Raw genomic sequence first — 16788 nt, 5'->3', positions numbered from 1 at the left:
TCGCCCCTTGTCATAAGAGGCGATCAATTAAAATCATCGCCCCATATGGAGCGATGTCATGGAAAGGACTATACCCGAAAAGTGGCACAAGTCAAGTCTGTATTGCATCTATGAGGCCATGCAAACTCACAAAATAGGAGTTTATTATACAATTTGAGGCTGATTGTTAGGTCAAGGTCTACCCTTAAAGGATAGAAGCTTTGCCCTTTAAATACTTGGGATGACTTTAATCTTCAACATCCTTTCCATATTTAGTCATAGGCAAGGTATGCCTTTTTTTTGTATATGGTGTAGAAGGAGAAAGAGAGGAGATCAATAGGAATATTGGAGATTCAAGAAAAAAGGGATGACTTATGCTGTTTTCTCAAAAAGTTTTGTACTGATGAACTGTTATTAGACTTATATTTTACTGTAAATCTGATATTTTTTTATTAAGGGGCTTCTTAATAGGTCAAATATCTCAAAAACTACAAATCCTCTATTTAATCTGGTTTGAAATATCAAATCTACACAAAAATTAAATACAAAAAAACCTATAATATTAACTATTCTATGCTTTTAAGAGAAAATTTATTTTTCAAAACTAAGATGTACGTGGTTCTTTCTGCTATTAGAAAGACAACAATGGAAACTTTCTGCTATTAGAATGACAACAATATATATGACATTCAATCACATCAACTTATTATTAAATTAACACATTAATAAATGTCCATATAGCAAAACATAAATTGAGAGATCGTTTTTTGAAGACTGAGTAGGATTCAACATTTTATACTTTAGAACAATGTGAAAAACTTATGTCATTAGACAATTTAAAAGTTACATTTCATGTGGAATTGATAACCCATCTAAATGATCACAAATACAAAACTAGTTCAATATGTAAATAAAAGTGTACTGTGTTTTGTTAAAAAAAAAAATTCATTAATTTTGGTAAAAATTATTGCACACTTAATTGAACTTTTCTGTTAATATTTAACGTAAAATAATTTTTTTTTTAAATTCTTAATTTATATGTTTGCTATGGAACAATTAGTTGATAGAATGTTACCCATGTACTTATTCAATTCTACTTAATTTATTTATTAAAGCTGGGGAGCTAAAGCGGTGTTTATTTCTATATAAAAATTTTGGGGTGAAGTAGATCCCCCCCTAAAATGTTTGAAAATAAATCAGATTTAACCATCTCAAAAATTTTTTTTTTTTAAATCGGGGGGGGGGGGGGGGTTGGCGAAGTAATAACGGGATTCTACTTAAAGCCACTAACATATTGGTTCTTTGAAAAGTTTTTATTATATTTTATGATAGGTGAAATCAACTACCTGAATTATATAATATACTTTTTTTCTTTGCATTCATATAATAGCTATTTCATCATCTTTCATAGTTTTCAAATCTAACTACTGCGTCATCCCGAAACTAGTTTTTTAGGCCTAGTTGGAAAATAGGCCTGGAATAATATTTTCTTACGTTTCCCATCCCTTATCCCTGGTCCTGAAAATTATAGTTTAGAATATTTGTCTCTGTGAAAGGTTTAACCCCCATGGGACCTTTCTATCACAGTTTTAAATATGTTCCAACTTATAAATTCAAATTAAACTATAGGAAAATCTACAAATAGAAATACAATCCTCTGGTTATTTATGGAAATTTACACAACAAAATAAACAGCAGTTTCCCTTTAAATTGAATATGAACCACAAACTAATGACCCCCCCCCCCTCCCTTCCCGTATATTTAGGGATTAAGTTAGGTCAGTTGAAGGTTAACAGAGTTACGTAGAGAAAATAACCTCGTCGGGATAAGGCCACGCAGGGTATTGGTCCCCCGCATGGGCTAGAATTATATTTTTTTGTAGCTAATAAACAAGGAAAGAATTTGGTCGTCCAAAAAAGGTTTTGATTGGTTGTACCAGATATATGTTCAAAATGATAGAATTCGAATATATCATATGTTTTCCTTGTTAAGAAGCGAAGCCGTAGAGTCGAGTGGTGCCTCCTTAGAAGATGTCATGGACCCATGAGAAGCTTTACTATAAAATTAGAACCATTCAGCTCTAACATTAGAGTAAAATACTAGAGGGAGAAAGGGTTAAATAACTGTATCTTCTAATCGCAACCACCTTGTGCAGCCCTTCTATTAGGTCATTAAAAATCAACCAATGGTGTCGCTTACATTATCCCAGCCAAGTAGCAGAAAATAATTTAGAAGCAGACAAAAAAGGTCTTTGAAAAAGAAAGGGAGGTAGTTGTCTGAATATACATCTATATTATAGATCTATTGCTCTAACTCAGATTGACAGACACACAGATATAAGTTATTAATACTATAGAATTTAATTGCCATTCATTGAGAACTTTTATTTGATGTGAAAATTTTATTGGAAAGAATAGTTATGAAAAGGTAAAGTAGATAAAATCCAAGAAAAGTCTTTTGTTTCCTGGAAAGTATTTGTAAGAGGGTAATGTTCTCTCCGCAAGACTTTAACTTTGCAAGGAGGGAGGGGACATTAGGCTGTTTATTAAACTAATTATCAAAGTTTTATATTAACGTTTTCTTTTTCGTTGGCTCAACAACTCAACAATTTTGATTGGTTGGTTTACTTAGTTGAGTGTCCAAATGTTTCAACCAATAATTGTAATCTACAGAAGGCGTATTTTTTTGTGTATCATTATTGGGGATGTACATCAATTTATCGGCCATTATCTTGTCCCTTTAGATCCCTGTTTAGAAGTTTGTCATAAATGAATATTTGGGACAAAATGTTTTATAGTCTTTCTGCATCTGATTGATTTTTAAAATATAGATTTTACAATAAAAATACAGGCTGGTAATTGTTTTTACCACAGACGCCCAAGCCGCAAGTATGTTATCTAGCCGCAGCTAATTTGCCCAAAAAATGTGCTGCTGCCCAAATCTAAGAACTATTGTTCTTAATTTCAGAATATAAATGATATCATATGGCATTTTGTGATATTGGATGCTTGTTAGAATTTGAGTGATTTGTGGACACCTAGAGGGGTGTATTCAACCCCCCGACACACAAATTAAACCCCTCTTGCTGTAAACAAAACACCCCCCTACATCCTTCTCGACTTTGGTTAATTAAAGGGGGGATGTAAAACATCGAAAGGCCTATGTCGGATGCAAAAACCTCTTAACGCCACTGGTTTATTATACTGTTATTTTCCTTATGGAAAAAATAATTTTAAACTGAAATAAAGCACAAAAAATATTTCTATCACAGATTATATTTTTCTAATTTACACATTTATAAAAAATTCATGATTAGTAACTTTTCTATTACAACATTTTAGACAGACTGACGGACTAATTTTTTCATAAGTCTAATCATATATTATTAATTTTTTTAAAATTAAAATAAAATTAACCCTAGGGTTAGTAAGTTCTACATCATTTTATCTAAACTGTCCAACAATAATTTTAAATATTATTAATATTACTTAAATACATTTTTATAAGAAAATAACAAAAATTTTATTTAAAAATCATGGATTACTTCAATATGAAGCAATACTTGTAAATGAACTTATTTCTCAACCAAAGTATTTTAGTTTTAAATTTGTAATAAATTCTTAATTTTCACAAGCATATTTAAATCATGATTTTCAACAAACTCAAGAAATATTGCCATAAATTCATATAAGTTTTCAAATTATATCATTTTATATCATTACGAAGCAAAAAGTGAAATTAAAATAAAAACTCCTAAACAAAATATTGTTTTTAGATTGTCTACTAATTTTGCACCACATAGTAAATATAATTTTAAAAATATAATGCGAAATAAATTTAATTGTTAATAAAACAAGTTCAGTGTTATGATTTTAATCAAAATAAAACTTAACCCTCTAAATCAATTTCTATGTAAAAATAAATTTCTTTTTTTTTGACTAACTCAAATTCATGATCTGTTTAACAATTGATAAAACTATAAAATATACGTGTCAATAAAATTGTTAATAAACTAGCTTGCAAAAAAAGTAAATTTCTTATTTTTAAATTATGTAAACTATCAAGTTTCTTTGTAACTACCTATAGTATATCTACTAATATATCTTTGAAACTTATAAGGCCTCTAGGCTCTCAACAGATTGTTCTGATAGAAATATACTTTTTTACAGTTAGATAAAATACATTACTTTTACAATATATAAAATGAATATTTGGATATCATCGGAAACGCAAAGGAAGGTAATATTTAATAACTTTAGAGGCTGCTAACGGCAAAACGGCTGATTGGACACCCTAAATAAGATACGCCCAATGCACAAAAATCCGCTAGCAGCCTATAATTCTTCTTTTGCATATCCGACTTAATCCAAAATAATCTAAATAAAAAGAGTAAGATTGAGCATATCCCCTAATCTTTCTGAGATCTTTTATGCCCACCTTTAAATCACATTATGGTTTTTAAAAGTATAATATTTTTCATGTTTATTTTTTTGTGGCTATAAAAAATCATCCAAAATTTTCACATTCAATTTGAAGATTCTCACATGATTCATGACCTTTCGTTTATAGCATAACATACTTTGATTTTTATTAGAATTAACCATTTAAATTCAAATTGATGGTTATTTTAGTTATTTTTATCACTTTTGAACTAATCACGTCCATACATGGAATCATTGTAAGCATTTAACTTTTTAAAAAATGTTTAGATTGTATAATCGTTCTGGAATTGAATTTTCTGTTATTTTGTTCAGCTTTCATCGAGACCTGAAATAAGGAAAAAGTGTTAATTAGCATTTCTATTTCAAAGGTTTTTTTTCTTCACAGCTGGCGTAAGGTATTTTGTATAGTTTTATATTTGTGTATGTGTGTGTGTGTGTGTGTGTGTGTGTGTGTGTGTGTGAATTTGGGTGTATGTGTGTGTGCTTTATACTTTTTAAGTGGAAAATTTAACTATAAATGTAAAAATCGACGATATTTGGGATTAAGTCATCTTTTTATTTTTTTTTTGTAAAGGAAAAGAATTATTATAAAATTTAAATTTCAACTAAAGAGTTTTTAAAATAAATCTGTAATGTTAGATAATAGAAATTAAGAATAATAGAACTCTTAAGGAAATTAGAAGGGGAGGGTCACGTCACCACCTTAAACTCCTGTTTTAAAAATAAAAGCAATTTTTGGGGGTATTTTCCGTTGCCAGTACCCCTCTCCTTTTGTTTGATAACTCTCCACAAATGAAGTTTATTTTAAAAGAAAAACGAAATCATCGGCTATTTTTTCAAGGGGTGATTTATCTCGGGAGTGCGGCTTAATCCTCCCCAAAATAGTTTAACCATCCCTAGACCTATGAGAAGTTTCACGAAAAAGGGGACAAAGTCGGTTTTGTGGTTTTAAGATCCTTCGGTGAACACAGAAAGACAGACAAACATCCTGTTACTTTTTAAAAAGGATTAGAAATAATCCCAAGACTTTAATTAATGTGACCTCTTTACAAATTAAGAAAAATAATAGGAAAAACTGTTTTTTACAAAAATGTGTGAAATTACGACTGAGAGCTGATGCTGACAATTTTTCCTTAGACAGCCACAGCTCAACAGCATAACAGCAGTCAGGGATAAAGGGATAGTACAAAACAGCTCAACAGCATAGCAGCAGCCAGGGATAAAGGGATAGTACAAAACAGCTCAACAGCATAGCAGCAGCCAGGGATAAAGGGATAGTACAAAACAGCTCAACAGCATAGCAGCAGCCAGGGATAAAGGGATAGTACAAAACAGCTCAACAGCATAGCAGCAGCCAGGGATAAAGGGATAGTACAAAACAGCTCAACAGCATAGCAGCAGCCAGGGATAAAGGGATAGTACAAAACAGCTCAACAGCATAGCAGCAGCCAGGGATAAAGGGATAGTACAAAACAGCTCAACAGCATAGCAGCAGCCAGGGATAAAGGGATAGTACAAAACAGCTCAACAGCATAGCAGCAGCCAGGGATAAAGGGATAGTACAAAACAGCTCAACAGCATAGCAGCAGCCAGGGGTACAGGGATAGGACAACACTGTTATTTTGTTTCGAATTTTTTCTATGCGCGATTTCTCTGGGATGGGTGTTGGTACCCTCCCCCAAGATATATAAACCTTCCTAGGACCTATGAGAAGCTACCTGTAAAGGAGAACCATATCGGATCAGCGGTTAGCGACACACAAACAGATAGTAGAGATCCTGTTAATTTTATATAAGGATATCAAATGTCTTCCTGTTTTTCTATATTGAATAAGGAAACGCAAGTATAAAATTATATCCCCATTGTCCTATCACTATAACCCTGAAATCATCACAACAGCTTGACAGCATTGGACAGCTGCTTAGCGGTCATAGACAACAACAATTCAAAAGCTTTCTACACTCGGTGTTTATACAAATTAACTTAACATTTTTTGTGTATCTTTTTTATACAATATTAAAATCAGTATGTCTATATCCATCCAAAAATTATGCCTTTTTTCCCTTAAATATCTGAGTTGATTGAAATCTAATTTTAATTTGATTTTTTACTTATATAAAGAACTAACATTGATTCTTTGCTTTACTGTGAAAATACTGCAAAGAAGCATATGAAATATTTGCCTCTTTCAATTCAGCAGCTGTACTTGTGTGTGTGTGCTTGCGTGTGTGTGTGTTCCGTTTGCTTGCTTGCGTGTGTGAACGAAGTAAAACATATATCTCATTATACAATACACAAAACAAATCTTTCTATGGAAATTTCTATTCTGAAAGAATCATTTTAGTGGAAAGGATTGTTAAAATCATTAATTTTCCAGGTTAAAACTTGTATCAGCCAAATTTTTTGTTTGTTTTTGATTAAACACCTTAGGATTTATAAAGAATGGGAACACTAGTCCCCAAAGTGTTATAATAACGTTTTCTTTTAGTTGGTATAACAACTTTGGGGATTTACATAGAATTTTGATTGTTTAGTTCATTGAGTTTCGTACCACTTATTGTCTAATTGTAATCTACAGAAGGGATAATTGTGTATCATTATTAGGGATGTACTTTAATTTATCGGCAATTGTCTTATCCCTTAGATCCCTGTTAGGACTAAATTGATACAATCAAACGTAAACGACTCCCTAAATAAATGTATCTAACTTAGTTTGGAGGTTTGTATCATTTTTTAAAAATTTTATTTATTATTATTTTATTGAATACTAGCGGTTTTGTCCCAAGAGGGATTCTCACTTTTAATTTGGGTTTTAAATATTTTTTTGGAAAGATAATTTTCAATTCAAAAATATGAATTTTTGGAAGGGGCATTGTTTTTTCTTTGAGGGGAGGATATTTATCGTTAAAAACTATCTAAGATTATTGATCTTTAAAAAGGAAGATATTAGGTCTGTCCGTTTGCGATATTTAATGCTTCATCCGGATATTAAGACGTATATGTGTATTTGTATGATCTAATAATTTTTTTTTGGATTGATTGGCCTACAACTAACATAAAAATTTAAAATCACTAAAATCAAAAGACATAAAGTCTAGTGAAAAAAACAACGTTTTTGCATAAATATGCTTGATTTTCCTGTAGATTTTGCATAGTACAAATTAATCCAACATTTTACTTCTAATTGAAAGGTAAATATTTGAATTGTATTGTTTGTATTTCCTGTCTATTATTATGTAACAAGCTACCTGTTCTAGCTAAATATTCTATTACGGTAAAATTCTCACCTTTTTATGCATAGTATAAACAGTACGGGGTAATAATGGTTCGATAGCCGCAATGTAAAAAAAAAAAACAATTTAGATGTCACATGGCCACTGAAACATATGAATTATAAGGGTATATCAACAATGAAAAACAGCTGTATTTGGGGGCAAAGTATAGTAAAAAGACGACCTTTATATCTGTCCCTAAAATTTTATTTTAGATTTATTTTGCTTGTTGGTTATACCTTATTCCTGATAAATTATGCAATTGACCCATCCCGATTTGAAATTGTTTAAGTTGGAAACCGAAAAAAATTAATTCTTATAAAAACAAATTAAGCCAAATTAAAGAATTGTAAAAACGACTATAAAATGAGTCATAGAGTATCTATTTGAGTAATAAAGTGCAAGAGGAAAATGGTGATATTTTGTACATGGAAAGGAAACAGTATCCGGAAAAACAATCAAATAACAAAATGGTTTTAGTTTCAGTATTATTTTTATTTTACTTTATAAAAAACAAGCCCCTTTTTTACTTAAATTTAACATTTTTCATTATAAAATGTTTGACAATATTCTTCTAATAAAGCTCAGAACTTTTAGCTTAGAAATATGGGAAGAAGATTATAGTTTATTAAGTAGTGTAAGGACTGTTTGTGTGTGTGTGTGTGAAATGTGAATGCATTCTTTTCAATTTTCATCACATTACACTTACATATGAAACACAGTTGAAAAAAATACACAAAATCTGTTACAATAATTATCCTATATTAAAATTGATAGTTTGTGTGTAATTGTATGTGTACGTGATTCGGTTCAGGGCAGGTTTAAGACTATTTTTTGCAAGATGTGTCACCCCTTCCCCCCAGAGGCAAAGAACAAAAAATGGAGAGGGGGTAGGCGTTTTATTCCATAGTACGAGCTGAATAGTTAAAATACAATTAATACAAAGAAACTGCATTATTCTAGAAAGCTGTTTAATTTTACCCATAAACATGAACATATATGTATGTGGAAATCATATCATAAAGTCTACGTTACAAAGGAAGGTTATAGGCTTGCCCTGCCTCATCAAAATGATAGGGGCGTTGTAAAGTTTTTTTTTCCGTATACGTTATTATATCGTAAACTAGAGAACCGATTGAGTTCTCCATTTTAGGAAAAGTTTTTAAAAGTATGTGGATAGTTTTAGGATATTTCTGCCCTTCCTCCCCAATATGCTAGAGGGCTAGTACATTAAAAAAAAAATCAGATATGAACTGACATTAAAATAAAGAAGAAACAAAATATTTTAATATTTTAGAAAAAAGTTTACAGAACCCTTTTAAAGCATTGAGTAATGTCAAACTTTTAGCATTAGATTAAGATGCAGCTACGGCCTGTGACTTACTAATAATAGCACTAAAGATTTGAAAATGAATTTGTTTTTTAAAATCTTTTGCCTGTTTGTTATAGAGACTATTTGTCTAATTTCTAGTCGTTTCCGAAACATTGTTTTCATTTTCACAAAATGTTAAAAAATACTCTTTTTGCAAATCTTATCAAAAAATATTCTCACTTTCATTTAAAGTGCATAAAAGCGTCTTTATTTGTTTAGGTGAAAACATTTAAATGTTAGAGATGCTTTGAAATATCCATTAAATTTTAAAATAAAGTCTTCAAGAACTAGAATGTTATGTAATAAGTTTTTTATAAGAATTTTTATTTAGCTTATTGTCAATTTTGCAATTTAACAACAAAAAAATGATAAGATATTATAAAACAGCTGAAGTAGAACACAGTAATAGTGTCTGACTGATTATGACGTAACAAAAAAAAATTAGCCAATGAGAGGCCTTTATTGACCAATGGTAAAATTTATAGTGGCCTCTCATTGGCTAATTTTTTTTGTTACGTCATAATCAGTCAGACACTATTACTGTGTTCGCTGAAGTATTTGTTTTTTAAAAGTATATGTAGAATGAAGTATTAGCTAATCTTTAATTACGATCTAAAATGTTTTCAGAAAAATCTATTAAATCGTTTTCGGGGATAAAATAAATAATAATCATTACCTTAATATTCAAATTTAGACGAATGTTTCTTTTCCAGAGCAGTTTAGAATCTTGGCATAGTTAAACTTTTGGTTTGTTCTCTTCCAACTATCTCTAGAGAAAGGTCCAGGGGTGGTGGGCCTCTTCATAGGCGTATACAGACCAGCTGTTAAATTTCTAAATTAGTATTTTATTAGATTAAACGATTGAATGATTTTTTTGTTGGGGCATGCAAATGTGAGATAAATATGCAGACTTGCTGTTTCAGAGATCTTAAGGATTATGAAATATACGATATATTGATGTACATCCCCAATTATGAAAACAAAATTACCCCTTCTTCACTCTAGATTAGATTATTGGTTGAAAAGTTTGAACACGATTGAAATACCTGTGGAGGAAACAGCTTAAAATAACGTCATACAAGACAAATGACCAATTTTAGGCTAGTATACAATTTAACATCGGTCAATTACAATGTATACTGGCCTATCATTAGTCTTTTGTATTGTATGACGTCATTTTTTATTGGACTCTATACGCTGTAGAAAATGAGTAAAAAGTTCATTATGAAATGACCAAAAAATCAAATGCCCACCTTTCATTATTGAGGTAAGGGCCTGGAGTTGTTGGTCTGTTTGGCAGCACATTTCCTGTTCAAATATGTAACATTATAGATTGCATATCAGGTAGCTAATTATTAAGTATATACTTAGTCACATACAATGAATAACAAAATATTTTTTTTGTAAAACATCATGTTTCATGCATTCACGGATTTTTTCAATAAGATTTAGAGGATTTATAAAAAAAATGAAATTGCAAATAAACATAATAAAATAACTATCTTAATTATTATTAAGTATGTTGGATTTCTTTATTTTCAAATCATACATTGGAAGTTTTGTTTATTTAGACATAACATTCTTTTCTTATTGTCTAGATATAAGGTGGTAAACTTTTGTAAAACAAAAGATCTCCAAAATAGCTGTTATGATTAAGTTATTCCTTTCAGGTAAAATTTTTGATAGTTTTAAAAGACGCAATCAATCTATAATATTTTTCATACCTGAAGCCATTCTTGTGTATGTGACCCCTCTGGCACAATCATATTTCTGACTGTTCACCTCACTTGTAGAATTATTGTTCTTGTCTTGGGAAGATAACTGAATAAAACATTTTTAAATATTCATCTAAATACTGTATTTAAATCTATACACATTCTATTCTTTTTCCTATTAATACCTTGTATTCTAGAGTTATTTTTTTTTATCTTATTTTATTATTTTGCACTTAAAAATATTGCTCTTTGAGCATTTTCTCTATAAATCACAAATTTTCTTAAGCTAAATATCCTTGATAAAAAGAAAATCAACCTGTTCTAGATCAGTATTGGATTTTGTTCTGGCATAAGTCTTCCTATAAGTGAGACGTCTTAGTCCACTCTTACATGCCTGAGTCAATAAATATGTCAAAGTTTTTTTCAGTAAAGAAATATTTAAAATGACAATTCAAACAACTAAATTGAAATTTTATTGCGAAAAATTTTAGTTTTGGAAAATTAAAAAGCTTGTGCTGCTTAAGAATTTGATATATTTATTCCTTCATCATTTCAGAAGTAGAGCTGGAGTAATAGGATGATCCATTCTCTTGTCTGTCTGTATCATAACTTTGATACTGTTTGTTATCCAATCCTGTAATTAAAAAACATTCATTTGTTGACTGATAATAAAAAGCGTGTTAAAATGTTAAAAAAACACAAATCTAAAAGTAAAATAGCCCAAAATTACCTTGTTACCTAAATGAATCTTCCCTAAAATGGAGAACTCAATTGGTTCAGTAGTTATTGAGATCTTAGGCTTCAGAAAAAATCCTTACTAATTTATATAATAGGATGAAAAAATCAGCTAAAAAAAAAAAAAATTTTTTTTTGGTTATAGACCCTACTGTGAAAAACGAACTAAAATAATTACTTTTAAACCATTTTCATATTAACTTTTCTATAAGTATTAGTTTATCATTAGATTTAAAAAATCACCTTGATCCAAGCTAGCCTTTCTCCTGGCCATCTGTTCCTGTTGGTCTCCCACCTGGTGATCCAAGCTGGACTTCCGGCTGCTGGAATAATATCCAGACGAAGAGGATTGATCCAGGCTTGTCTTTCTGCTGGGAGTCTCATTATAGTTATACTTGCTTGTGTAATCAAGACTTGTCTTTCTGTCTGTGTCAATATTATCAGTATGGATTGTTGATCTTCTGCGGATGTAGTTTGTGTCATTGTTGTCATAATATTTATTTTCTCTCACTCTGCGGCTGGTGTCACTATTCTTCTTGTCCTTGTTCTCTTTATCAATTGATCTTTTGTCTCGGTTTTCATGGGATCTTCTTCTTTCTGAATTACCATCTGATTTCTTTCTTTCATGAGTGTATTCATTTTTATTATCATCAACTCCATTGGTGGTTATGTTGTAAGAATTATAATCATTGTTAATTTCAGCTTGGTTATCATTACTGTATGAATATTTTGTTTCACTGTCATTGTCATTAGTGCAGTAGTTATAGGAGTTTTTGTGATCATCATTTGGTTGCTTGGATACTTCTGGCACAGAAGATTGGTAAACATTTGTTGATGGAGTAGATACTTCTGAAGTTGTTGATTCCTTGGAAAATCTTCTGTAATAAACAGGAGGATCTTTTTCATCAATTGGCGAGGCAACAAATGGCTTTGGCTTGGCATTTGTCACTGTTAACTTGGCAGAGACATAGCAATAATCATTTGAATTGTCAGAGTTTAACTTTCTAATTCTTGGAACTGATGGTTCTTGTTGAATTTTAGGTTCAGAATAAGCAATCTCAGGCTCTTTGACCTCTTTTGGTTCTTCCTTTTCAACAACTAAATCTTCAATAGCTCCCAAGGAGTAGCCCATTTTTGATAATTCTAACTCATCTTCTCTGCTGATTACCTTAACAACATCAGATTTTTCGGGCTCATCTACTGTTTCATCTTTGACTGTAGTGACTGACAAGTTATTAACTTTATCTGTTACATTGTCAACTTCAGCATTAACATTGCTATCCACATTGTTAGTATCAACTGCATCATTTTCTGTTTTGTTATCACTTTTAGTTGTTGTTACAGTATCAGTTTCACCGTTTACTTCACCAGGTTTCTCATCAGCTATTTCAAGCTCCTGGTCAGGAGTATCTTCGTGCTGTTCTGGTTTCTTATCCTCAAACATGTCATATATCTTAGGCACTGTTACATCTGATTTTGATCTGTTTCTTCTCTCAGCAGTGTTCCTTTGCAATCTTCTTTGAGTTTTAAGTTCATTTAGGGACTTGAATGGAGGTGGCTTTGCAGCAATTTTAGTAACTCCTTCTTCCTCATTTTCAGATCCTTCTTTGTTGTCTGGAGTACTGGGCTTGTCCTTAACGTCATTATCAGACTCGTCCGAGTTCTTATTAGGATTGATCATAGATTTGCGCTTCAAGAATCTTTTGGTATGATTAGCCAGTTCACCCTTTTCTTGCTCCATACTATCCTGCACATATTTCTGCTCAAAAGATTCTTTTCTTGACAGACTGGTGGGGGTTCCACCGCCCTGCTCCTTATCACGTGGTTGAGAGAAAGATCTTCCCCTTTTCAGAGGGGAATTCATGAAATCGCGGAAATGATTTTTAAGTTCACATTTTTCTTCCTCCTTGGCCTGGCTGGGCAGAGTGGTGGGCCTGTCCTTGACAGGTTTCAGGTTGACCTCCAGGAGAGATCTGCCTGGTGTGGTGGCACGTGACATGCGGTCATTGTCACTCTCCTCTTCTTCTGTGTTCCTTCTGTTGCAATACTTCAATAACTTTCAATTCTTTTCAATATTTCTTTTTAAAGCAGTTTGTATTGCCTATGAAGAAAGACGTCATACACTACAAATGACCAATGATAGGAGGCATACATTTTAATTGACTAATGATAGGCCAGTATGACGTCATTTCTTATAGACACTATAAGGTACTTCTTTGATTTCAGAAAAACTATAATCTCATTTAGAATTTATATAAGTATCTTCATTGTTTCTATATATCTATCTAATTGATAAGCCTCCCGCAAACAAGTTCAATAAAAGTTATTTTTTTTTAGAATACTTTATATTCCTTGAAATAATTAGAATATATAAGAATACCTTAAATCCTATAAAAAAAAACCTGGCAACTTTCAGTATATTAGATTAGCCTTTATCCACTTTTGTTGCAATGAAATCTTGATTAAACTGGATAAAAAAGATTGATACAATTTAAAAATGCATTTGCCTCTGAATTTTTTTACTTAAAAATATTTCTTTAAAGTTTGTATTTGAACTAGTTACTTGATTTTTAAATAGTTTAGCCACTCTTTGAATTCATTTAAATATTTTATCTAATGATAGATATTTTATTACTGATGATTTTAAAGGGAATATCAATGTAAATTTTGCCTAGTTTATCAAGTTTATTACATTTTTACACAAACTAATTTTGTTTCTTTCTTGGAGGAAGGTATAAAAAATGATTTTTGGTAGAATTCTAGCTCAATTGTTTTCAAAAACTATAATAATCTAGAAAATTTCCACCTCTGGGGGTGGTGAGGGTGACAAATTTTATTGAATTTTAGAAAAAAAAATATAAGAAAGAAAATGTTTTTAACTAAATTTTAGTGATCTTAGTCTGTTAAAATAATTTTCCAGTTGACATTTCTAATAATTCTAATACTTGAGCAAAATTTTTTTTTATATTTTTGTAAATGATCAATTATTTGAGAGTTACTAAAGTTTCCTGTGTTGTGATCTTGATCTTTTTTGTCTGTCACCCTGTAACAATGCTTGAATATGGCTCTTCAATTTTACTGCATTCATCTCCTAAAATAGAATAGCTTAAAACCTGGCTAAAATCAAATTGAAGCTTTCATTAAATTATCAAGCCGTTTCCAATATTGTTATGGACACACACTGTCAAATTGGACACACGCTGAATTAAAAATTTTGCTGCTTAGAAACTAAAACCCAACGTATTTTTCTCTGTACTACATATGTAATAAATTTATGTACATTTACAAAAAAATACAAGAACATTTATATTCGTAAGAATTGCCATGAAATAGCTAAAAAGGAATCATTAATTCAAAATTTTTAAGGGCGATTACACAGAATTTTATCAAAATGTTCAATTTTATTTTTACTTTACATAAAATAATTGGTGCTTGCTTACATGTGAAGACCGGAGCACCGAAAACCCCCCCCCCCCCCGCTTAGTTTTGACAAAAATCAAAAATAAGGGGGGGGGGTAGTTTTTTAACCCCCCGCTTAGTTTTGACAAAAATCAAAAATAAGGGGGGGGGTAGTTTTTAACCCCCCCCTTAATTATGAAGAAAATCAAAAATAAGGGGGGGGTAGTTTTTTCACTGTACAACACGCCAGAAAGTTGAGTGAGGTAAATCAAGTAAATCCAGTATACCAGAGGGGAAACCTTATTACAGGGATATTCATGTTTTGGGGCATAATTTCCTTATTTATTGACTGATTTTAGTAAAAGGTTTTAATTTTGCCTTGCTGAGCTTTTTTCCTCCTTGCCGTTTTCCAGACATTAAAAAACTACCCCCCCCTTATTTTTAATTTTTGGCAAAACTAAGCGGGGGGGGGGGGGGTTTTCGGTGCTCCAGTCTACCACATGTAAGCAAGTACCAAATAATTATGATTTTCTTAATATATTATTGACATAAAGAGACACCTTAGTTTTAGAGTAGCTGCGCTTCTAACAAGATTCGAGGCTAGACACATTTAAATAACTTTAAGATTAAACCCCTTACATTAATATTCCCCCACATGTTCCCTTCAAACGCATCATGGATATTTTTGGATTTAGGGTTGGGTATATTTCTAATTCTATTAAAATTGATATAATCTGAATATGTAAAGGTATACCTATCTTAAATTGTAAAATATTCGATATTTCAAACTAATAGTAGAAATTCTATTTTAGTATGTTTGAAATACTTAAAACAAATAAAATAATTTTTCCAGTATGGCTTCGAAACCAATTAGTATCTTCCGTATTAGAACCGGTTCTCATCCATACTGAAAGTCATGTATAGCATCGTATTACATACAATTTAAGTCGAATATAAAAATAAAAATTAATACCAGTTTTCTTAGCCCGAACCTTCGGGAATTAAAAAAACTGGTTTAAAATTTTTCATTTTAATATTTTATAAAAGGTGTCTATAATACAAAGCGATAAACAACTAAACTTGATTTTATTGTGTAATGTATCAAAGAAACTACTTTTGAAAATTGTTATTAACTAAACCTGTATCTCTGAATACGTACCTAGGCTGACCCCTAGACTAGCCTTCTCCTTGCTAACTTGACCTTACAAAGTTCAAAGCAGTGTGTTTTTTATCTTATCTATGGAATGAAGGGAATAGACATTTACAATTTGCGATTTTAGTTATTTTTTGTTTATGAATAATTACTAATTGTTAACCCATTCATATATTCACAATCCTCATAATTTTTCTCTCTTTTTAAGAAAACGTAAACGTAATTTTTTTGGAAGGGGGGACATCGAAAAAAATATCGGTTCAGCGGCTAGCGAGATACTTTGAGATCCTGTTACTTGATTATACGGATTATATCTATATTTTAACCAATCTTACCCTTACTCCCTGCCAAATATCTACCCGTTTAGAGATCTTATTGAGCCAATATTGATGAAAGTATGAAATATAAGCCATATAAAAGGCCAAAAATCCTTTAAATTTTTGAAATGGCGTGAAAGACATGTTCCATCTTCTGATTATGTATAGTGTTGTGTACGTGTGTACCTGTCAATCTATACTTGCATCAATAAAGTCTCAATAATCAGTTTTTGGAAAATATTTAATTTTATTTAAGAACAATTTTTATAGTGAATTTTATATCTTATCTGTTTTTTTTTATTAAACTAAGTGATCTAAAAAGATGGGAAATTGGCCGATAAATTGATTTACATACCCAATGATGATACACAAAATTACCCCTACTGCAGATTAAAGTTAGTCGT

General features: G+C 31.0%; 1 protein-coding gene across 3 annotated transcripts in view; it reads right to left on the bottom strand.

Annotated features, from left to right (window-relative positions):
- Positions 1-3238: 3238 nt before the first annotated feature.
- LOC145307378 (uncharacterized) overlaps positions 3239-16788 on the bottom strand; it is a 32712-nt gene continuing 19162 nt past the window's right edge. For all 3 annotated transcript variants that reach the window (XM_080149796.1, XM_080149808.1, XM_080149804.1), the window contains 8 exons: positions 14528-14606; positions 11759-13555; positions 11325-11414; positions 11097-11176; positions 10790-10886; positions 10319-10373; positions 9742-9897; positions 3239-4746 (listed from right to left, as the gene is read on the bottom strand). In XM_080149796.1, coding sequence (XP_080005922.1) covers positions 9756-9897; positions 10319-10373; positions 10790-10886; positions 11097-11176; positions 11325-11414; positions 11759-13555; positions 14528-14606 — 2340 coding nt within the window. In that variant the 3' untranslated portion in view covers positions 3239-4746; positions 9742-9755. The remainder of the gene's footprint in view (positions 4747-9741; positions 9898-10318; positions 10374-10789; positions 10887-11096; positions 11177-11324; positions 11415-11758; positions 13556-14527; positions 14607-16788) is intronic.

The sequence above is a fragment of the Acartia tonsa genome, chromosome 2 (assembly GCF_053477335.1).
Source record: "Acartia tonsa isolate MP-2025a chromosome 2, ASM5347733v1, whole genome shotgun sequence".
NCBI lineage: Eukaryota > Metazoa > Arthropoda > Copepoda > Calanoida > Acartiidae > Acartia > Acartia tonsa.
The sequence above is the reverse complement of the archived record's forward strand: the minus strand, read 5'-3'. Positions and strand labels throughout refer to the sequence as shown.